The sequence below is a fragment of the Musca domestica genome, unplaced genomic scaffold (genome assembly GCF_030504385.1).
Source record: "Musca domestica strain aabys unplaced genomic scaffold, Musca_domestica.polishedcontigs.V.1.1 1, whole genome shotgun sequence".
NCBI lineage: Eukaryota > Metazoa > Arthropoda > Insecta > Diptera > Muscidae > Musca > Musca domestica.
In genome coordinates, this window is record NW_026712114.1 from 47,674,246 (window position 1) to 47,698,504 (window position 24,259).

At 34.7% G+C, this 24,259-nt stretch overlaps 2 protein-coding genes across 3 annotated transcripts; one reads left to right on the forward strand and one right to left on the reverse strand.

Moving 5' to 3' along the window:
* Positions 1–2,238: 2,238 nt before the first annotated feature.
* Positions 2,239–10,414, forward strand: LOC101888341 (general odorant-binding protein 83a). 2 transcript variants are annotated; one of them, XM_059123589.1, is made up of 5 exons: positions 2,250–2,404; positions 2,574–2,980; positions 7,209–7,284; positions 9,915–10,171; positions 10,240–10,414. In XM_059123589.1, exons 2-5 carry the CDS (start codon positions 2,885–2,887, stop codon positions 10,255–10,257), a joined length of 447 nt encoding a protein of 148 aa, XP_058979572.1. In that variant the 5' UTR covers positions 2,250–2,404; positions 2,574–2,884; the 3' UTR covers positions 10,258–10,414. The 2 variants fall into 2 exon arrangements, with proteins under 2 accessions (XP_005176973.2, XP_058979572.1); XM_005176916.4 differs by having other exon boundaries at positions 2,239–2,980.
* Positions 10,415–14,690: 4,276 nt separating this feature from the next.
* On the reverse strand, positions 14,691–24,209 carry LOC101888172 (pheromone-binding protein-related protein 6). The gene is made up of 4 exons (XM_005176915.4): positions 23,850–24,209; positions 18,954–19,029; positions 14,963–15,225; positions 14,691–14,866 (listed from the first exon to the last, which is right to left on the reverse strand). The coding sequence occupies exons 1-4, from the start codon at positions 23,934–23,936 to the stop codon at positions 14,849–14,851; spliced, it is 444 nt and encodes a 147-aa protein (XP_005176972.2). The 5' UTR covers positions 23,937–24,209; the 3' UTR covers positions 14,691–14,848.
* Between the last annotated feature and the right edge of the window lie 50 nt (positions 24,210–24,259).

Here is a 24,259-nt window from a genome sequence, read left to right on the forward strand (position 1 = left end):
AGTTAATATAGGTTTTGTAGTAGTGCGGTTGTAAGATTTAGAAGATTTTCCAAAAGAATTTTAGTTTTATGTAATTCTTTTGTTCCTCTTCTATTGAGCTTACGATCTCGTCACTTGGGTAAAAAATGTTTTTTTTCATAGAAGTTATTTTTTTTTTAAATAACTTCTGGGGAGAATATCCCAGACAAGAAACAAGGGAACTGATGAGGATTGGTGGCTCTTTCCGAAACCTAGGTATTCCCTGCCTTACCCCCTGGTAAACATTACCATCGTTCTCCACTCATAAACAAATGTTGTTTTTATAAAAACAACAATAATGGGATTTTGCCTGACGATTTTGCAACAACAAAATACTATGGTATCCCAAACAAGCAAGCCAAACACTGTTCAGTTTGCGATATTTTTTTTATTTTTACATATTTTTTATCGCATGCGATTTTTTCAATTTGACTTAAAATATTGTACATTTTGCAATATTTTTCAACTTACAACACAGGCTGGGGTTATATACAGATTGCAATTATTATCCGATCCTTACGAAAATGTTCACAAGGGTAAGGCTCAGAAGGGATAATCCTATTGGTTTTAAAGATGTCCGCAATGTATTTGGCGGTTAAAATGGACGAACAACTAAAAATGTTCCTGATTTTGCAGCCGTTATAAAGGTCACAAATAGAAATCAAAGCACACGAATGGACCACTATTTTTGTATGAAAAAATACCAGCATTACTCAAAATATCGTAGACAAGGAAATCATATAGATGAGTCTAAATTTAGAGATACAGAGGAGCATCTTGCTTTTAAAGATGATTGGAAAATATGTAGGGGTTCATATGAACCAAAAACAGAAAAAAAAATCCTGATCACACAATTGAAGCCAATCGACACACCTGAGAAAAGAGTTAAGGACAGGGAAGTATTCAAGCATTTTGGATGGAAAATGGACCAAAACAACTAACAGCATGACGGAGTGCTTAAATATTGGGCAAATGTCCTTGGTCAGGTCAGTTCGCCGTGACATAATTTCAAAAGCGAAATCTTCCAAAATCGATCTGGATATAAGGGGGCTTCTAACATATTGTAGTGTTGTAGGGTATCACATGGTCGGGCCCGCGCGACTATAGCCTTTGCTTACTTGTTTTGAGCTCTATTTGATATGTTTTCCCAAATATCGTTATTACAGTGTGCATACGTAGACTGTGGAGGATAAAAATAATTAATCGGATGAACAATATGTATGGGAGCTATAGCTATATCTGATTGCGATAAAATTTGGCATATTAATGTTTGGGCCTAATTTGGTGGTAAGTGTAAAATTCCATACTATTTGGGCTGATATTACACGTTTGGTGCACAATAAAAAGCAAATCGGACGAAGATATATATGGGAGATGTATCTAAATTTTGACCGATTAACTCCAATTTCATAGGGTTCGTCCTTGGGTCAAGTAAATTATTTGTGCAAAATTTCATCAAGACTTAAACTTCTCTCAAAAATTATTATTAAAGGTCTAGTCCGCATATAAAGGACTACATTTTTAGGTCACCCCTCCTATATTTTGTCAATATGGAAATAGGGTAACTCATTCGGTTCTCCCCTGATTCTTAAGTTCTTAGCTCTCATTTAGACGTTGTCCATGGACTCTAAAGTTACTATATATATTATCTATTACACCACATTGCTGACCCATTTTTTTTTTTGCAATGAAGGCCATAAACATGTCATTTGTCGACGACATTTTTTACAACATTCCAGGTCAATGGATTTAAAAGCACCCACAATTTTCTTACGTCAAGTATTATTTATATATGTACAATTTAATAATTCCCAATTCATGGAATGTTTACGTAGCAGAAAAAATGCTCTTATCAATATTTATTTAAAGACTTTTCAATATTTTCTATGGCATTCTAATTATCCTATTGGAGAAATATTTGTTCATTAAAATGTTATTTTAAAATATGAAATTATTTTCAAAGAATTCCATTAAGAAGAAATATTACGCATTGTAAGTAAGAATATTAAAAGTTGTAATACTTTTTTGGTGTGTTCTTGGCAATATTGGTTATTTGCAAGCTTTTATTAATAATTATTTTCTTCGAAAAAAAAAACAGTCGTCTTACACATTTAATAACTTAGTAGATGTTTAATGCATCAAATTCGAATCGATTACTTTGAAAAATTATTCATCCATAAACGAATGAATTTTTCATTCATAAGCGTATATAAATGTATGTGTGGCCAGGCAGTCATGGCCGCACTGACAAACAAATAAAATAAAACGCAAGTTGTGATACAAAACTAAAAATTACTTAAATATATTGAACACATTTGGATTTCCTATACGCATTTACGCTCTTACGAACAAATATAATACCGCAACCGCAAAAACCCCATTAAAGGTTTGAACAAAATATTATAAAGTTTCCTTTCGAAAACACCGAACACACATACAACGGAATTTTTGGGAATTTTTCAATAATTTTAATGTGTTTTATGCCAACTATTCTATTGCCTGACCACCAAGCATTGGTAAATGTATCCTGTCACCTGATTACCGGAATACTTAAGTAAAGTGCTGTAAACTTGCTTGCTGGACATAAAAGGTGCCACAACTTTATAACATTCTCCAAAGCAAGGAGCAGCGGCAGCAGCAACGTCAACAAACCCATAATATCGTGTCCAAATCACAACCAGCTTTTTGGCACCGCATTCACATATCTCTGTCGTACTGTGAAAAGGGGACTACAAACGGCCAGTTGCAACTACTCCTCTCTAGCCTCAAGTAAATTTCAGTCCAGTTGGAATATTACCAATATTATAAAGCAGTCATTATTTGTGTGTGTGTATTGGCAGAGTAGATTCAAGGACATAACTCCATAATGAGAGCAATAGCAGTGCTTTATGGCATATTACTTGTGGCCATAATCTTTATGGTCGGTGCACAAAGTCAAACAGTTCCACGTCGAGATGAAACCGTAAGTTGTTATTATTTGTGACATGCATTCATGTCCATATGTACGTATGCATTGTCTGTGTTTTCCTTTTTTGGATTCTCCAGTTTGTTTGTGTATACACTTATTAAAGCAATGCACAGTGTTTTTTTTAGCACAGAATAGTGCGACATTTAAAATTACTGTTTGGGAAATAAATGTCTAGAGATTGATAACCCTTTCATTACTCAGTCGTCCCAAGTAACAAATATTTTTTAAAGACAGGGAATATTCATAAAAGAAATATTAAGTACTTCGTTTTATAACCTCTTAGTATGGAGGATATATTAAGTGTGTCATTCCATTTGTAACACATCGTAATATACAATTTAAAAACCAAAAAGTGTATATATTCTGGATCAGCATAAAATTCTACGTCGATTTTGCGATGTCCGTCCGTCTGTGGAAATCACTTTAGCTTCCGAACGAAATGAAGTAGGTTGATAAAATTTTACTCAAATGTGTATTATGCCTGCAGGAAATAAAAGTACCTCCCTTTTTTAGGTATTTCGATGATTTTAGCGACATTATACACCGAAATTGTTTCAAATTTGGTATTTGAAGTTCGTAATGGATACTAGAGCCTATGACAGAAAATTATCTGTGCAGGTCCACGTCTTTGTAAAGCCCCAATATAACGGTACATCCCAATATTCGGTATTTTGACGATTTTAGCTTCCTTATTCGCCGATTTTTTTATTCAAGTTTCGCATTTGAGTATTGTATTGGTTTATGACAAAAGTTGCCTATGCAGGTTCACGTCATCGTGTAGACCCTAATATAGCGGCTACATTCGGTATTTTAAAAGAATTTTTAACGGATTTTATTTTTTTGAAAATTGCCAAATTCGTTCTATATCGACAAGGCCGAACTTACAGCATTTTTTACTTGGTTAACATGAAAAACATATTATCAATATTTAGTTTAATCAGCTCTGAAAAATTTACGCTCGACCTATTTCGGTAAAATTCATGTAAATATATTTGCTAAAATATTGTTTTTTGTTTGTGGTAAAAATTCTTAGGTATTAGGTAGGGCTGTTGCACTAAAATTCTTAATTCAAGTTGATAGCTACAATCTACACGAAATTTAGTACCACTTAGTACTTTCGTATTTTTTTTATGTATTCCCAAAACCACCTCCAAATCTCAACCCCACGCACTAACAGGGACCTTAATGAAAAATTTCACATTTGAAACACTTTCCACTCTCACTCAACATAGGCAGACGTAATTTATTTTTTGACCAGAATCCCAATCTAGTACCACCTGGTACTTTTCAAACAAATATAAGACGCATTTCCGAAACACAGCCAGATATCAAACGCAAATATCATCATAAATCTAAATATCAAATGCTGCATTTTATCTCCATTCCTTCATCCAATACCAAATATAGTACCATACAGCAATTTTTGTATAATTATAGTCCACATTTCCGAAACTACCCCTATATGTCCAGGCTAATACCAAATTTCAGATTTCAAACATAGTACTATTCGTGCATTTGTAGTAAACATTTCCAAAACAACCTCTTTACCGGAAACGTACCACCAACAGGGATCCCGATACAAAATTTCAAAATTGCAGCTTCATTCGTTTAATATAAAGCAGACTATTCCAAATTTAGTACGATTTAGTAAAGTTTGCACATTTATTAGACATTTCCAAAATCACCTATCATAATCACCCATCATATCAATCTTACTTTCATTTTCACACCAATTTTCAAGTTTCTTGCTCTATCCTTTTTTTTAAAAAAACCAAATCGTACCATTTTTGAACTTTTCGTAACCTTAAACGTCAAATTTCTTCAATCTTGACATATTCCAATAATATACCATTTGATCTCGCAGGAAGATATATCCCTCCACTCCTTCTGGTACCCCTAACAAAAAGGACTAATAGTTTTATAATCATAGCTCTTAAAAAATGCAAAATAATTCCACAGTTCTCTTTTTGCAATATTTATACCCTTAGCCATACGCCTACAGAGGATATCATCAGGATATAATTTCATACGGTCAAAACGTGCCCAGTCCCTAGGTCTCTTTGGACCAAGTCCGTTTCAGGACTTTTGGAGTCAATCTATCGATGTCCGTCCGTCTGTCTCTCTGGCTGGCTGGCTGGCACGACAACTCTCGAAAGGAGTATCCGATTTGGTCCAAACTTGGTACATCGTAATATTGTTGTCAAACTTAGATCGAGTTCGGGGATGGGCAATATCGGTCCACTCCAAATGTGATGTAAGAGTACGGTTGTCTTTAAATTTCACACATCCCAATATTTTTATTAACCCAAGGCCTGGTATTAAGATGGAATATACCGGTCCGCTCCTTTTGGGAATTCCCCCACAAAAGGTAAAAATTTTCAAAAATTTTTGAATAATTATAACTCTTATAAAATGTGATGTAAGAGTCCGATTGTCTTCAAATTACATACATCACAATATTTTTACTAACCCAAGGTCTGGTGTGAAAATGGAATATATCGGTCTACTCCTTCTGGTTCCTCCCCCACAAAGGATCAAAATATTGAATATCGGACCATTTCTTCTGGAACCTCCCCCACATAGGTTTCAATATTTTGAAAAACAAAACTCTAGGGAAGAAAGCGAAATAAGCACCCAACCCTCTTCAATTTCCACAATTGCTAACACAAGACCTGTTGTGAAGATGATATATTTCCCAAAAAAGGATCACAATTTTCAATACTTTTATCTGTCATAACTTGCGAAACATGTCAGCAATTCTTTACAACTCGTTATGCCTAAATATTTCTCTGACATGAGCATGAAATTTATCGGAATTTATGATTTCACATAAAACTGGATATAAATGTTCGATTTTCTTGTAATTTTGCACATATCAATATTTTTATCTGTATTAGATGAAGTATAAAAATGGAAAACTTCGGTAGACCATATCTGGTACCTAATGCACATTTTAACATTTTCTAACAATGATCATGTATCTCATATAAAGTGAAGGAAGAAGTCGATATAGTTAATAACTGGCACATCGCAATATTTATATTATAATCATAACACAAGTCATAATATATTTTAATAAGCGAGCATAAGCTGAGGGTATATATCTGTCGGCAAACCCGACTGATACTTTTTAACTTGTTGTATTAATATTAGATCAATTATATATAAAGATGAGACAGATATTTTTGGCAATCGTAACTACATACAAGTATTCCTACTTACCCATTATTTTTACAAGGGCATTCCACATATCAGGTTTGACTAAATCCACCAATAATTCTTGAAATAATCCAAAACTCTCTATAAATTCTCAAAGCTCTATATATAATGATACAAAATACATATTAAAATATTGGATACCCTTTGCCTATGGAAAAGCATGCATAAAAGCCTTTGAAAGATTGGCTTAATAACTCCAATATGTTAACCCTTAAATTGTATTTTTAATATATAAGAGTTCCCAGAGCTATTATGAAATTTAGACGTCCGATAACTTGTTTACTTACTTACTTACTTTACGATTAAATTTTTCATAACGATGATATACTTGTCTTCTACTTTAATAATCCACTGGATTTTCCTGTAATTATTTTTGGTGTTGGACAGTATTATTTATATTTTCTCCATAGACCATATTTTATTTTGAGATCCATGTGCTCTACCAATTTCTTCACATAAAATGGACATTGCATTCAAAGTCATTCGTAGAGAATTACTTAGACACGCCACATGCACATATGGATGTGCATATGTATATGAAATTTATGTATGTGCATATATGTTTTTCTTTTGATGGTTATATACTTTCTGCAGTACATTCCAACCATCATCATCGTCGTCGTATCTCTGTTGCTATTATAAATTTTTATTTTTTTACAGTTTATGTCTCTCTTTAACAATATCCTTCTTCACAGTTCTTTTGCTTTCGTTTTGTCATTTCATTTATGGATTTCTTTGGCAATTGCACTATCTCTCCGCTTTTTACGTTACTACGGACATGACATATTGACTTTTCCGTTATTTCGAAATGGGGTAACTTATGCCAAATATCAGAAAACTGATTTCGAAGAGGGATTTTGTTTAAGAGTTTCACACATTGCTTTAATATTTTGTTACGTTTTACTCATTGCAGTGGGGTTTTGCTGCTATCTACTTTAGTTAAGACAAAATTAAGTTATGAAAATATTATGGCTATAATTTTAACTTTTCCTTCTTTTTTCAGTATCCGCCACCGGAACTTTTGGCCAAACTTAGACCAGTGCATGATACTTGCGTTAGCAAGACGGGTGTAACTGAAGGTATGTGAAAAGTGTAATTTTTAGTTACTGTTAATTTTAGCATAATTAAAATAAAAAGATATCCTCTAAAAGACCATTAAGGATAAGAAATATATCAATAAATCCGATAACCAAACAAAAAATTAATTAATTAACTAATTCATATCCATTTTAAAATCTTGACAATTTCAATATATAAAACAATGTGGACGTCTACAAAGATCCTTAAGAGGTATTCAATATATAAACATGTAAGGAAAACTAAAAAGTCGGGCGTTGAGCTCCCACCTATCAACATTTGGCTTTAGAGTAGTTATAGTCTTCTATTGAGTGCATGATATCACTTGGAGAAGGGTTATATTTAAAAAATGGAAAATGGAAACGTACCTCTCGAAATTCACTTTATTTGAGCTGATATTAGCCATTATTTGCACAATTAACCCGAACTCGGTTGAAGATATATTTGGGACCTATATCCAAATCTGAACCGATCTTGATAAAATTTGGCGGAGGTATTTCTGAGCTCTATAAGATATCTGGTATCAAATACCATTGAATATCATTGTTGTCGAATGCAAATAATAATTTTAAGGAACTTAAACACCAATGGGAGCTAGATCGGAGCTATATCTATATTTAAAAAATGGAAAATGGAAACGTACCTCCCGAATTTCACTCCATTTGAGCTGATATTAACCATTATTTGCACAATTAACCCGAAATCGGGTTAAGATATATATAGGACCTATATCAAAATCTGAACCGATCTTGATAAAATTTGGCGGAGGTATTTCTGATCTCTATAGGATATCTGGTATCAAATACCATTGATTATCATTGTTGTCGAATGCAAATTACAATTTCAAGGGACTTAAATACCAAATGGGAGCTATATCTATATCCGAACCGATTTTTTACGAATTCGACGTACCTGCTTCTAGATTTAATTCGGTGGGATGTACCAACATTCAGGACTTTTGGACTGATATTGGCCATTTGGCACCCAATTTACCCGAAATCGGTTTAAGATATACATGGGACCTGAACCGATCTTGATAATATTGGCAGAGGTATTTCTGGGATGTATCTGATATCTGGTAACAAAGATCACTGTTGTGGAATGCATATTACGCCTGTTAGGGACTTTAAGCCCAAAATCGGATAAAACATATATATGGGAGCTATAGCTATATCTGAACCGATTTACACCAAATTTGAAATACTGGTTTATAGGATGAATTCAGTGGAAAATGCCAAAATTCAGTCTATATGGGTACCAAATGGCGCACAATAAACCTGATGAAGATATACATGGGAGCTATATCCTAATCCAAACCGATCTCGACAAAATTTGACAGGGGTATCGGATGAAACATATATATGGGAGCTATACCTATAACTGACTCGACTTTCTCTAAATTTGAATAACTTGCTTCTAGACTGAATTCGGTGGGATGTACCAAAATACAGGTCATTTCGACTTATATTAACCATTCTGTGCACAATTAACCCGAAATTGGTTGAAGATATATGGGAGCTATATCTAAATCTGATTCGATTATAAATAATTTCAATAGGGTTTATCCTTGGGCGAAACAAATATTGTTTGGAAAATTTCATCTCAATCCGATAATAAATGCGACCTGCATTTTGTTTACAAGGATACATGGACGGACGGACTGGCATGCGTAAATGGACTCAGAAAGTGATTCTATGAATATCCTCAAAAGTAACTATGGGTCTATCTCGCTTCTTTCTTCATGCACAAAGACATAATACCCTTTCCACTATGCGTTCAGGTATTAGTTTGGTCTTCAATGTAAAATACCATTTACTATTCATAGACGGGAAACTCCTCCAAAAAGTGGACGTTACGACCCATTTTCTGTACCAATTATTCTGGATTTAATCCAAAGATCTCTATCAAATTTTGCATTTTTATCCTAAATTTTGCAAAGTACAGGGTCTCCGGATACCAATCCGTTGGATTATTATGTCTGAAGTATTTTGGAAAGCAAGCTTTGCACTAAAAAATACCAAAGTGTTGATCATCTCAAGCAATCGCTTCGCCGAGAATGGGCCAAAATACCGCCGAGCAACATTCGGGCAGCGTGTGACATTTTCATTGGCCTTTTGAAGGCCATAATTCTTGCCAAAGATGACCAATTCAAAAAATCCAAACTTATTCTAAAATTTGATTCTATTTCCGACATTTTTTGCTTTCATTCAATAAAATTTTAAAAAATGTAAAAATTATGGCGTTTGACTTTGTTGCAGTTTTTTTTATCTCACCATGTAGTTTTCATTTTTATTACTTCATAAATTTGAATCATAATTTACATAAAAACTATTGTCCCTAGATACAGGGTTTGTTCTAAAAAACTTCTTCTATCGACACCTTCCGCCTAAAATGACATTTAATGAAACTATCTGGAGTGGTATAGCTGGTAAAAAATGATAGCTAACACACTTTCTAAGAACCAGATTACAGAATATCTCTCCCCCATTTCGGAAACACTTTTTTACGCAAATCTACTTCAATTACTGCATAACAATATTCTAATGTATTTCCATTACATTGGGTTACAACCGAATTTTACTGTATTCATTTTCATTTTCCTTTTTTTCAAACCATCTTACACCCGTTCTAGAGGCAATTAAAAAGTTCAGCGATGAGGAAATACACGAAGACGAACTGCTCAAGTGCTACATGTATTGTGTATTCGATGAAATGGATGTGTTGCATGACGACGGTGAGGTACACCTGGAAAAGGTATTGGATCTGATGCCCGACTCCATGCATGACCTGGCAATAAACATGGGCAAAAGGTGTCTCTATCCAAAGGGTGATACGACCTGTGATAGAGCATTTTGGTTGCACAGCTGCTGGAAAAAAGCTGATCCCGTGGTAAGTGTCAGCAGTGTTAGTTAAACAATTAATGCCAATTAAACGAACACCTTCAATACAATTTTCAGCACTACTTTTTGGTTTAACGTCCTTTCGTTCTGCTGTTGCCGTTGAGATGATGGCAAAAATTTACTAGAAAGTAATAAAGTTTAATGGGATACACAACAACAAGTACAAGGGTTTGGTATATTGTAGCTGATAAGATGTATTATTTTATTTGGAATAAATTTAAATTGTGTTTTATTTATTTATTTATTTATTTATTTTTTTTTGTAAAATCCATTATTATATCTTCCACCATACTATGGTGGGTATATTAAATTAGTCATTCCATCTCTAACTCCTTGAAATACTCATGATAGACGCTACAAAGTTTGGGGTTATTATATACAGATTTGTAATTATCGTCCGATCCTCATTAAATTTTCATAAGGGTAGGGTTTGACTCAGAAGGGCAATGCCTGTTGTTTTAAAGATACCCCCAAAATATTTAGGAGTTGATATGGACCAACAACTGAAAATGTACTTGATTTTGCATCTGTTATAAAGGTCACAAATAGAAACCAAAGTACACGAAATCTCGCATGAAGTTAGAGTTTAGGACAGCGGGTAGAATGGACCACTACCAACACTTGCATTCTACCAAAGTGCTGAAAATATCTTACAGGCGAAATTCAAAATACACAAAAGGCGAACTTCTAGCAATTTTTATGCTGAATATATAGCCAAATATCATAGACAAGCAAATCATATAGATGAATCTAAATTTGGAGATATAAAGGGCCTCTCGCATTTGGAGATGATAGCGAAATATTTATGGGTTCAAATGAACCAAAAAATGGAAAAATTTTCCTTATCACACAATTGAAACCAATCGACACGAAATTTTCCATGAGAAGAGAGTTAAGGACAGGGAAGAAGTCTAGCATTGATTTATATTTAGCTGTAACTAACAGCACGACGGAGTGCGTAAATACTGCGCAAATGTCCCTGGTCAAAAGGCTAAAGGTAATATCTGGGCAGTACTCTATGACATAATTTCAAAAGCGCATGGTTGGCTCCACACGACTATGGCCTTTGCTTACTTGTTTGAACTAATATGCATTTCAGGAGTTAAAAAGCACATAGTGAATATTTTGTTAGTTGGTTTATATGTTGGCGATGGCCCCATTATGTACGACAATCTTATAACTGCGATGATTTTTATGGAGGGTTATTTTTTAAGAGTTTTACGATACTTTTCCTGTTCAGAAAAATGAGTGAAATCTTTATTTGAATTGATATCACAGCCCATATGTTGATAGCGACTGCGTCTCAAATAGTCCATCAACTTAGTCCAATTTTGGCATAATTTCCATCCCAACATTTTGGTCGGTACCTCCCGAATAAATTCTTCAATTTTGTCTTCTAATGCAACAATTGGAGCGACTTATCACTAAGCACATGAACTCTAGCATAGCCCCACAAAAAATAAATTTAAAAGGCGTTAAATCGCACAATTTTTCAATTTTATGCAAATAATTAAAATGTTGAAATGGGAGGAGTTACCAGAAGAATGTGGCCTATAAATTCCGTATTCACAGCAGATATCTATATGAGAAAAATATTAAGACATGCCAAGTGTGACAGGAATCGTTGACTTGTGTCAAAGTTATGAGAGATATAAGTACCAGAAGTTGTCGACCAATACATCCCGTCAGATCTTTCGTCAGTATAAATACCGGGAAATATAAAAATTAAAGACAATCGGATGCTAATTTCGCTGTTATGAACGTGTTATTATTCAAGATTTTTACCGTTTGTGGGGGAGGTACCAGACCGATATATACCATCTTTGCCCCAGATATTTTGGAATGTATGATAATTGCGGATGCTCATTTCGCATTTCATGTGAGATATAATTATTTAATATTATGACGCCTTGACGGGGTTCCAGAACGAGTGTTCCGATATATAACATCTTCATACCAGATTTTGTGTTGAAAAAAATATTGAAATGCGCGAATCTAATTATAATTATTCAAAATGTTGACCCTTTGTAGGAGAGGTACGATGGGCCGGTATTTGCCATTTTGCACTGATTCGAATATTGGGAGTTGCAATAAAAGAAAAGAGATAAAGAAAATTAATTTCTAAGAAAATTTTAGCCTTTTGTGGCGGAGGTACCAGTAAGAGTATACCGATATTGGTTATTTCCGAAATTGATCTAAATTTAATAATAACATAACGGTGAACCAAGTTTGGACCACATTGGATACTCTCTTCGAGAGTTATGAAATTTGATATGATATGATGGCTACATGAAGGTGTGGACCCGAAGTGTTCTGTCGTAATGGGTACTTCCCATTTCGAACTCTAAAACCCATATTTGAAACATCTCCCGTGAAAACTGAGACACAAATAATCAAAATACCGAATATCTGGAGGTGCAGTTATATGGGGTCTATACAAAACACATAGTCCTCATTGATAGCAAATTTGGCTTGAAATTGGGACTTAGATCTGTTGGGCCTATACCAAAATATGCGCCTATATAGCCCATTTTCAAAAAGCCTGCAGACCTAAAATCCATCTGAGTAAAATTTTAGAGTGATTTCCATAAACAGACAGATGCTAAATCGACATAGAATTTTATACTCTAAGGGGCCTGAAATGTATACTATGAGGAGTTACAAATGGTGTGGAAACTTAATATACCCTTCATACTATGGTGAAGGTATAAAAATGGGCCATTAAGGGGTCAGATAAAAAAACTGCAACAAAGTCAAACGCCATAATTTTTATATTATTTTTAAATTTTAGAAAAAGTTTAGATTTGTTCGATTTGATCACTTTTTGCACGAAATATGGCCTTCAAACGGCCAATGAAACCGTCACATCCTGCCCGAATGTTGCTTTGCGGTATTTTAGCCCATTTCCGGTGAAGCGCTTGCTTGAATACAAAAAAATACCAAAGTGTCGATCACACTTTGGTATTTTTTAGTGCCAATCTTGCTTTCCAGAATACTCCAGACACAATAGTCCAACGGATTGGTATCCGGAGATTTTAGTGGCCATTGTGCGCTGGAAATGAAGCAAGATCCTCGTTTTGCAACCATTCTTGGGTGGTGCGTGCTGAGTGCGATGGTGCTGATTCCTCTTGGAATGTCCAAGGTCTGAGGCCAAAATTTGTGCATGCCCAAGGCTTTAGTACACCCTCCAAAATATTTTCGCTATAATATTCGGCATTTATTCTGATGCCACGGATGATTATTACAAGCGGAGAGCGACCCTCGGCTGTTATGGCGGCCCACACCATCACCATTGCCGGCGCTTGAGTTCTGGTGGCCAACCGAAGGTGCACATTTTCAGCTAACCTCTTTGGCAAGTAAACACGATTATTTTGTTTGTTTACAAACTGTTAGACAACGAATGTTTTCTTATCGGAGAAAACCAAAATCGGCAGTTCACCACTTTCGACCAAGCGAAGCAACTCTTTAGCTCTTTTGAGTCTATTTTCTTTCTGTTGCGGTGTAAGTTCTCATTTTTCAATGGCTCATTTTTCAATATTTTCCGAATGGAATATTGCGATATGTTCAGCTCACGAGCCAATTTTCGACCACTGCGACGCGGGTTTTTCATCAAGTTGCTTTTTTACTTTTCCAACCATTTCTGTTGATGTTGCTGTTTTCTTCCGTCCACTTCCTTGACGTCGGGCTACGCTACCAGTATCACGTATCACGGTTGCGAGCGATGGTACGAGACTCAAAAGATTTATTCACATTTAAATGCTGGAGTGCTTTAACGATAGCCAGTTGTGGTTTTCCAGCCAAATATAAATAAATAACACTATCACGCTTGAATACCATCACGAATAACTTTTTTCTGGAAAATTCTCACCAAAATGTTTTTGTACGCTTGTGAACAATGTAATGAGCCGTCACTGGAATAATTTTAGCAGCTGTCGGACGAAATGACAGCAGTCTGTAATTAGAAATCACAACAGTCTGAAATTAGTTGCAATTTTTTCATCTCACCCTGCATATCTGCTTTATGTTAAACTTTTCACCAGACTGGTCTAAAATTTTGCAATGGCTATTACTTCCCATGACAGAAAATTGCCTCTACAAGTCCATATAACTGTACTTTCCTATATTCGTTATTTTAGTGATTTGGGCGACATTGATCAAAGGAATTACTTCAAAATTGAGGTTTATTATTTTTCGACGGCATTGTATAAACTTGGTTTTTGAACAAATTATCTACACAGGTCAACGTTTCCCGATATAACTATATACCAATTTTAATAATTTCAGCGATAATTTTCAACGGAATTTCTTAATTTATTTATTTATTTATTTATTTTTTTTTTTTTTTTTTTGCTTCGCATTGACCATTGCTTTTTTCATGGAGGATTTGAATCAAATGTCCAATTGGCTGGATCTTTCGCTTCATTGCTGTTACAATTTTCATTACAATGTGATATGTTCAAGAGTTGTCAGATCATCCTACCAATTCCACGAAAAGTACAAACATTAACTTTTTGCATTTGATGCAATTTGCTTGCCACTACATAAATATATTATACAAAAATATATGGGTAAATTCAATAAAACCTCAACCACAACAAGTTGTTAAATAAATAATAATAAATAGTTTAATTGAATAAATAAAACATAGCATTTGTCGTTCATCCGTTTAGGGCAGGAAATAGTGCTGGAAATGAAAAGCAAAAAGCAAAACAAATACAATTTTAAATAATCAACGATCGAAAAAAAGAAGTAAGAAGTAAAAATATGTAATGATAATTACCACTGGATCCGTTTGTTTAAAGCAAACATGCCACGACCAAGCTCGTTCGCACTGATTACTACCTTGGGGTACATGCGACTCACAGGCGTCGATAATATGCTGGACAAACTGTGTCAGTTCATCGGGCAAAACGCGTTTCAATTTCTCATAATGAAGCTCCCCATCATCATCGACAATATTTACTTCGTGGAATAAACAATTCATGTAGCATTTTAAAGCCGGATCTTCGTGTATTTCCCCATCGCTGAATTCCTTGATGGCCTCTGCAAAAAAGAACGGACAAAAGCACACAGAAAAAAAACAATAATACATTTGATTCAAGTTAATTTCTCTGTCAATTAAAGCTTAAACAACAAGTCAGGCGAACAACGAACATTAGCAATGAAAAATAGGCGCAAGACAATTTGTGCTTGGCGAATTCGACTGTTTGCAAGCCTATTCCACTAACTTATATATACTTGGAAGAGTGATGAGGACTCAGTAACTTTCAGATATAACCGGTGAAGCTAAAATCTAACAATATTGTGTGTGTGGTTGGGTTTTGACGCGAAAGGTACGGAAAAGCCAAAATGTAGGAAATATTATTTATATGAAACTCTCAATTTTTGTTTGTTGGTATTGTTAAACATTTTCGACAAATCGCATTACAATCGTGATATAACCCAGTGTACCCAGTTTTGACATAAAAGGTATATGGTCTGAAAATCTACTATGTGGTATAACACGGTTAAAACTTTCTTTTTTAGGAAATTCGTACCAAGAATATACAAAAAATATTAAAAAATAGGAAAAGAACTTGTGGATACAATTGGTATCTCTATACATAAAAGCAAGTTGTGTTAGTTACTGCGTTTATAACTCAACAACCGCTGGTGTTATTTAACCGACTCCGGAAAGTTCGGAATTATCTCTTGGCAGAAAAAGAAATTTTTCATTTTGATTTCTGGAATGTACAATTGTAATGTTTTATGTTCCATATTTTTTTTTTTTATTTTGTCTCAATATTTTCGAATATATAGCGAAATTTATACAATGTGTATATACGAAGGAAGGGATGTTAGTTAGAATGCTTATATCTCAAGAATGGCTGAAAAATCGCAGAAAAATATTTATTGGTATTTTGTAAAATTTCTTACTTCTTCACATTTTTTATGCGATTTTTTCAATTTGACTCATAATATTTTGTAATATTTTTTCACTTTACAACACAGGTTGGGGATATTATATAAATATTGCAAATATCGTCCAATCCTCACGAAAAGGTAGGGTTGGGCTCAGAAGGGCTAAGCCTATTGTTTTCAAAGATGTCCGCAATATATTAGGGCTTGAAATGGACCAACAAAATGTTCCCGATTTTGCAGCCGTTATAAAGGTCACAAATAGAAACCAAAGGACACGAAATCTCGCATAAAGTTAGAGTTTAGGAGAGCGGGTAGAATGGACCACTAATTTTGTGTGAAAAATACCAGCATTACTTACAGGCGATATCCGAATTACACAAAAGGCGAACTTCTGGCTTTTTATACCCTACACCACATAGTGGTAAGGGTATTATGTCTTTGTGCATTTGTTTGTAACATGGACAAGGAAGCGAGATAGACCCATAGTTACTTTTGAGGATCTCCATAGAATCACTTTCTGAGTTGATTTATGCATGTCAGTCCGTCCGTCCGTCCGTCTGTCCATGTATTTTTGTGAACAAAATCCAAGTCGCATTTATTATCCGATTGAGATGAAATTTTCCAAACAACATTTGTTTGGCCCAAGGACGAACCCGAATGAAATTGGAGATAATCGGTAAAAATTTAGTTATAGCTCCCATATATATCTTCGTCCTATTTGCTTTTTATTGTGCACCAAACCTTTAATATTAGCCCGAAATGCATGGAATTTTGCACTTACAACCAAATTTATCGAAATCGGTTCAGATATAGCTATAGCTTCCATATATATTGTTCATCCGATTTGTTATTTTTGTCCTCCGCAGCCGTAATATGCACTCTGTAACAACAATATTTGGGGAAATATATCAAATGCAGCTCAAAATACCTTTGACCAATTTTATCAAGATCTGTTCAGACTTGGATACAGCTCCCATATATATCTTTATCCGATTTCAAATTAATTGTGTACCAAATGGGCAATACAAGTCCGAATTTAAGAGATACAAATGCTTCGGTATATTTATTCCATTGAACTTTAAATAATAATTATAATCCTAGCGTGTATGATTGAATTCTCCCATAAAAACTTTTAATTGTTATGCCGAGCTCTACTAAATAAGCAAAGTGGTGTAGGGTATCATAAAGTCGGCCCCGCCCGACGATGTTAAATGACGATCTTTCATGTCTAAAATTGGCATCTAGCTTTCAACTGCAGAACCTACATCATGCTTCATTTGGAAGATGCGAACACATTTAAACAAACAAAAATGACCGACAAAGCATTATGGGGCTCATTTCCAAACGTGGTCATACTTCCTTAAATCGATTTTGCAGGTCATGATATGGGTCACGACCCCCGTATAGGGATACAACCTAATTCCAAGTATATTTTACATTGTAAATTAAAGTTAACTTGTTCATAACAATATCGGCAAATGTTGGTAATTTGAGAAGAAACCAAACTTGAAAAAAATTATCTCTTTTTGGTATAAACATCATCAAAAAATACGAATATTAGAAAGTAGCACGGGACCAGACATTTTTTTTAATCGACATTGAATTATATTATGATGAGAAATATATTTTTTTCATGAATAATTATTTCTAATTAGAAATTACGAATGGAGTCATTACTTATAATAAAAATTGTGCCGCTTACATAAGTCAGATATGTGACTTATTATTCTTTAAAAATATGCATTAAAGACTAAAAGTACGGTCCGGAAAAGCGGACCGGGCCAGCAGGTTTTATATAAAAGTATCTGAACTTAAACTGGTTCCACTTTAAACTAAGACCCTTAACTTTTCAAAAAACCAAGTGGGCGAGGCCTTTATATGGGGGCCATACCAAAACGGGAACCTTGTTTTATACTTCAAGGATTGTCATTTACCAATTTTTCTTGAATACCAAATTTTAACCAATTTCGTGGGTAAATGTTACTAGAATTATCAAAATACCGCCGATATTCGGTATTGTGATAATTCTAGTCACATTTCATTATATGTGCGCTATACGAAAACGGCGACCTTTACATACTATGTTTGCCACAGCAGCTAAAACCTATTAAGAAATATAAATACCAATTTTTACACCAATCCATGGAAACACGTGGCAAAAATTATCAAAATTTCGAATTTCGGGAGGTACTGTTATATGGGGGCTATACCAAAACGTAAACCTATATATACTATCTTACGCCTTCGGAACTAGAAGCCATTATCAACTACAAATAGCAATTTTTTAACAAATCAATGGAAAAATGTGACGAAAATCATAAATATACATAATATCGGGAGGTATCAATTACAATTTGCTATTCAACATTTGATACTGGAAGGTATGATTGTAATATGATAGGAAGTCTCACATTTAAGTGAATTTTTGACATTAGATTTCATTTTTAAATTTGAAAAGGCTTGAAAATTATAAAGGTTTCGTTATCGTCCATGTTCTTTAATTTGGGAAAGAAACATAAACAATTACTACACAAAAGTGGTTCGAAAAGTTATATATGAGTTCTCTACAAAGAAGAACTTTGAAAGGTCTAATATATATAGAAAACTATTCCAAGGTATAATAATTTTCCCATACATAGAGTTCCTTTAATTTTTTTTTTTTTTTCACCATTAGTATGAATTCTAAAAATGTTTCCGATTATATCCTCTTAAAAATGCCATAGGATTTCTGTCATACCTTGAAACCTTCCAAACAACAATGTGGCAATACTATAACCGTGCAGTAGTGCATCGCCCAGAAAAAAAGTAAAAAAATGAGAAAAAGAATTTTACAGCCTGACATAAAACAGATATCAGGCATACATACATACCTTCAGTTGCTCCTGTTTTTTCAACGCAAACATCATGGATAATGATAAATCTTTTCAGAAATTCTGGTGGAGGATACTATAACCACAAAAAGAAAAGAAATAAAAAATAAAATAAAATAAAAAATCAACGAAACAGACTTTAAGTTTAAACGTAAGAGAGTGAATAAAACGACAGATATCATTGGAAATGGACACTTAATGAATACAATAAAAAAAGAAACCAATAAATACACAAGCACACGCATACACACTCAATGTGATACGAATTATTGACATTGTGTTCCGCCAGACACCTTACAAACACTGGGACATCGCTGAAGGACAACAAGGGATAATTTAAAAAAGGAAATTAAGACAAATATCCCCAGTTTTTTCACACGCCACACAGTCAAGTGTTCGTGAATATCTGCAGCAATGTGTCAAAGTTAATTAAGATTGGAATCAAGAACAACGTTGGCTTATGGCGTTCATTTCTTGCGTTCTGTCTTGATTTCACATTTTGTTAATCAGAGTAGAAATTCCATTGATGAAACTGACACATCTGATGTGATACATAAATAAACAGACACGTTGGTCGCCGCTTTTAAGCAGTTGAAATCCCCTGAAGTGCCAATCCAATTTAAACTTGCAATGAAATATTTTATTTTAATAAAGAAAATTGTTGTTTTCATTTCAATAGCGAATTGAATTGTTGTGAAGTAAAAAATAAATTGTATCTTTACCGAATATCGTTAAAACTTAACACGATCACGAATGAAATTGGTATTCATTTAATAATGCGCCCATTTTAGGTTGTGCTATTTTCAAATTAAGTCTAGTTAAAGAATAACCGTTACAAGTAAAGAAAGGTCATAAGTTGGGCGGGCCCACTATATGATACCCTGCACAAGTATGCAGATTTAGTAACAAATATACGATTATATTGACCAATTATGTGCAATATATCATACCAACTATAAATCTCTTTGCAATGCGTATTATAGCTTTAGAGCAGTTATAATTAGAAATTAGGCGGAACTAATTTCCTGTTACACTAGTATTTGTATAGAGTGCATGATATGACTTCTTGAAGAATTATATTAAAACCATATGATACCCTACAACACTACAATATGTTGCAAGCCCCCTTATGTCCAAATTCTTTTTTCGTTTTTGAAATAATGTGATCCATTTTAAAGCTAATATAATCCAATGGCCATCCAAAATGCTGTTGTGGCCATCCAAAATGCATACAACATCTACAACATATATTGTTGGGGTTGTAGAAAAACTTTAGGACATGTACCATTTAAAACAAGTAAGCGAAGGCTATAGTCGTGCGGTCATGTCCGATCATGTTACAACACTACAATATGTTAGAAGCCCCCTTATGTCCAAATCCATTTTGAAAGATTTCGTTTTTGAAATTATGTCACCGAGCACCACCCAGATGTTACCCTTAGCATTTTGACCAGGGACATTTGTCCAATATTTACGCACGCCTTTGTGCTGTTAGTTGTTGTGGTCCATTTTACAGTTAAGTATAATCCAATGGTCATCCAAAATGCTAGAATTCTTCCCTGTCTTTAATTCTCTTCTCAGGCCTTTTGATTGACTTCAATTGTGTGTTCAGGAAATTTTTTTTGTTAATTTGAACCCCTAAATATTTTGCGATCATCTCAAACTGCAAGAGGTCCATTTATATCTCCAAATTTTGACTCATCTATATGATTTGCTTGTCTACGATATTTGTCTTTCTATATTCGTCAACGAAAAAAGCATAAAAAAGCCAGAAGTTCGCCTTTTGTGTATTTTGGATTTCGCCTGTAAGTTATTTTCAGCGTTTCGGTGGAATGGAAATGTTGGTAGTAGTGGTCCATTCTACCCGCTATCCTAAACTCTAACTTCATGCAAGATTTTGTGTCCTTTGGTTTCTATTTGTGACCTAAAAAAAGCTACAAAATCCGAAAAATTTTAATTGTTGATCCATATATTGCGAACATCTTTAAAAACAATAAGCCTAGACTGAAAACATCGCATGCGATAAAAATATGAAAAAATGTCACAAAATACTACAAAATCTATATTGACATCATTACTGACATCTTTTTATGCGATTTGTTTAGATTTTATTATTTTATGCCAAGAGGGCATTTTGAATTGACAAAATTTGTCAAAATCGGTCCAGCCATTCTTGAAATATATGCATTCTAGCTACCATCCCTATTTCACCCACTAAATACTACCCGATGACCATAAAAATTGGAAGACTTCTCCATGCTAACATCGATTGGTCTACAATTGCGACCTGTAGAGCAACTGCAAAATCAGGAAATTTTTCAGTTTTTGATCCATTTCAACCCCTAAATATTATCCGATCATCTCCAAAAATTATAGGGTTCTATTCTGGCTCTAGCCCCACCATTCTAAATTTCGTGAAGATAGGAGCATAATTGCGATCTGTACGACAGACGGACGGACAGACATACATAGCAAGATCGACTCAGCTCGGCGAGATAGAAAGATCCATATACACTTTCGTATGTGGGAAATCAATATTTCGAGGTGTTACATAATTTTTGGCCCAATCAAACTTATAATACCTCCAACACCTAGTGTTGTAGGGTATAATTATAAGTCAAATTGAAAAATATATTTTTATTTTATTTTCCCGCGATTTTCTTAGATTTTATCCTTTGCTGGCAAGAGACCATTCCGAATTGTGAAAATTCTCTCGACCCAGTTAGAAAAATATGAAGATCCATACATACATTCTTCTGTGCCGGACCAATATTTCGATGTGTTACATAACAACTAATATATATCGAAGCAATTAGGGCTTATATAACATATTGTTGACCGTATAGATATATATGGAAGCTACATCCTAATCTTAACCGATCTCGCTATTTTACTCGAGTTTTAGTATTTTTTAGTGCCAACTTTGCTTTCCAAAATACTCCAACGGATTGGTATCCGGAGATTTTGGTGGCCATTGTGCGCTGGAAATGAAGTGAGGAACCTCATTTTGTAACTATTCTTGGGTGGAGCGTGCTGAGTGCGATGTGTTGGAATGTCCAAGATCTGCGGCCAAAATGTTTGCCTGCCCAAGGCTATCATACATACTCGACAATATTTTCGCGAAAATATTCGGCATTTATTCTGATGCCACGGTCGATTAATACGAGCGGAGAGCGACCATCGGCTGTTATGATGGCCCACACCATCACCATTGCCGGCGCTTGAGTTCTGGTGGCCAATCGAAGGTGATCATTTTCAGCTGACCTCCTTTGCAAGTTAACATAACAATTTTGTTTGTTTACAAACTGCTGGACCACGAATGTTTTCTCATCGGAGAAAACCAAATTCGGCAGTTCACCACTTTCGATCAACCGAAGCAACTCTTTAGCTCTTTTGAGTCTATTTTCTTTCTGTTGCGGTTTAAGTTCTTGCATTCTTGGGAATTTCAATGGCTTACCCCGAACTCATTTCGTTTCGAACCATTTCTGCTGATGTTGCTGATTTCTTCCGTCCATTTCCTTGACGTCGGGCTACGCTACCAGTATCACGGTAACGAGCGAGGGTACGAGACACAAAAGATTTATCCACATATAAATGCTGGAGTGCTAACGATGGCCACTTGTGGTTTACCAGCCAAATATAAGGAAATCACAATATCACGCTTGAATTACATCACAAATAACTTTTTTTCTGGAAAATTCTCAACAAAATGCTTTTGTACGCTTGTAAATAATATAATGAGCTGTCACTGGAATAATTTTAACAGCTGTCGGACGAGTGGCTTAGAAGTGACAGCAGTCTGAAGTTGGTTGCAGTTTTTTCAACTCACCCGGTATGTGCAACCTTCTATCTAAGTGATAGCGTTATTACAACAGACAGATAGACGCAAATTCCGAAATGGTCTTACAATTGTACGCTGATCACGGATATATATTTCTTGTTGGCTCTAACATGGAATTTCGAGTCGTATCACATAGAATGACAAAGATAGCAATACATAATTTGATATTCGCAATGTCGATCATTTTACTTACATTATTTTACAAAAGTGCTTAAAATTTGGCATTAGAAACATTGTCTATATGGCTTCATCTCCTGTAGCTCCCATATAATGATACCTTTGGTATATTCAGTATTTTCATAATTTTAAAAACACTTTCAGAATATTATGTGACCCACTATTTCCTTTCGCTCCCATATAAAGGTATCGCCTAATATTCGGTATTTTGATGATTTTAGCCACATTTCTTCACGCAATTATTTCCAATATGGTACTTGAAATTCGCAACCCTTATGCAAAAATTTACAATTACAATTTTACTCCGACTACCAGATTGCCGTAGTTGGAGTAAAATTGTCATTGTAAATTTCTGCTATAAACGATATGACAAATACCATGTGTACCAAATGTTTGCATTTTATCTCAATTCTTTCGGAAGAAAGCGGAAATCGCCAAATCGACTTAGAATTTTACGCGGTTCAAGAATATATACTCTTTTGGGTCTAACATGAGAGTATCAAGTAGGTACAAGTGGGATGACATAATTAATATACCCTCCATAGTATGGTGGAGTGTAAAAAATTATGAAGATTACTAATTTCGCCATGTTAACGCCGAAGTCCATGTATTTTTTTATTTCGCCAATAGCACAACTAAGTCCTCGAAGTTAAAAGTGAACAAGCAATGACATAAGACGATAGACCCCCCTTCTTAATCAACCTCAACCACCATATTCATTATAAGTAATTGACAACTTCGAGGGTCAAAGGACATACTGCCATAAACGTTACAAATAACTCAATCCTTTTTCTCACATTTTTCAACTTCAACATTTTTTTTTCTACTTTATTTTACTTACACTTCCCATGTCTAAAGTAATTAAATTGTTAGCTTACGTTCTCATCGCGACGTGGTTTTTGTGCCGACACTAAAAACGGCATCAATATCAGGACTGGCAGGACAATTAAAAATCTTTTTTCCATTCTGCTCGTTAGATGTCTTGTTCGAGTTCCGAGTTCAATACAACACAGTTTTGGGCGAATGGAGGAAAATTACGACTTTTAACGCGAGTTCGTTTTTAGTTGTTGCTGTTGCTGTTGCAGTTGTCGTTGTTTTGTTGTTCTTGCTGTCTTTCGGCCGCTAAACTGCGTGCCCGACCAGAGGATGAATCGATGAATACGACTTGATTTACATTTGTAATTGCTTTATTTGAAATTCCAAAGTGTATTTTATAGTTCCATTTCGGATTGCTGCTACTGCCACTGAAGCTGCTGCTACTTCTGATGCGCCTGCTGTAGGCACCAAT

What these genes read in the sequence shown, in the direction of transcription:
- LOC101888341 (XM_005176916.4), top strand. Translation starts at nt 2,885, where the DNA reads ATGAGAGCAATAGCAGTGCTTTATGGCATATTACTTGTGGCCATAATC. An exon ending in TTCCACGTCGAGATGAAACC is followed by an intron (nt 2,981 to 7,208) that starts GTAAGTTGTTAT and finishes TTCTTTTTTCAG; the next exon opens with TATCCGCCACCGGAACTTTT. An exon ending in CAAGACGGGTGTAACTGAAG is followed by an intron (nt 7,285 to 9,914) that starts GTATGTGAAAAG and finishes CACCCGTTCTAG; the next exon opens with AGGCAATTAAAAAGTTCAGC.
- LOC101888172 (XM_005176915.4), bottom strand. Translation starts at nt 23,936, where the DNA reads ATGGAAAAAAGATTTTTAATTGTCCTGCCAGTCCTGATATTGATGCCG. An exon ending in AACCACGTCGCGATGAGAAC is followed by an intron (nt 19,030 to 23,849) that starts GTAAGCTAACAA and finishes TTGTGGTTATAG; the next exon opens with TATCCTCCACCAGAATTTCT. An exon ending in AAAAACAGGAGCAACTGAAG is followed by an intron (nt 15,226 to 18,953) that starts GTATGTATGTAT and finishes TCTTTTTTGCAG; the next exon opens with AGGCCATCAAGGAATTCAGC.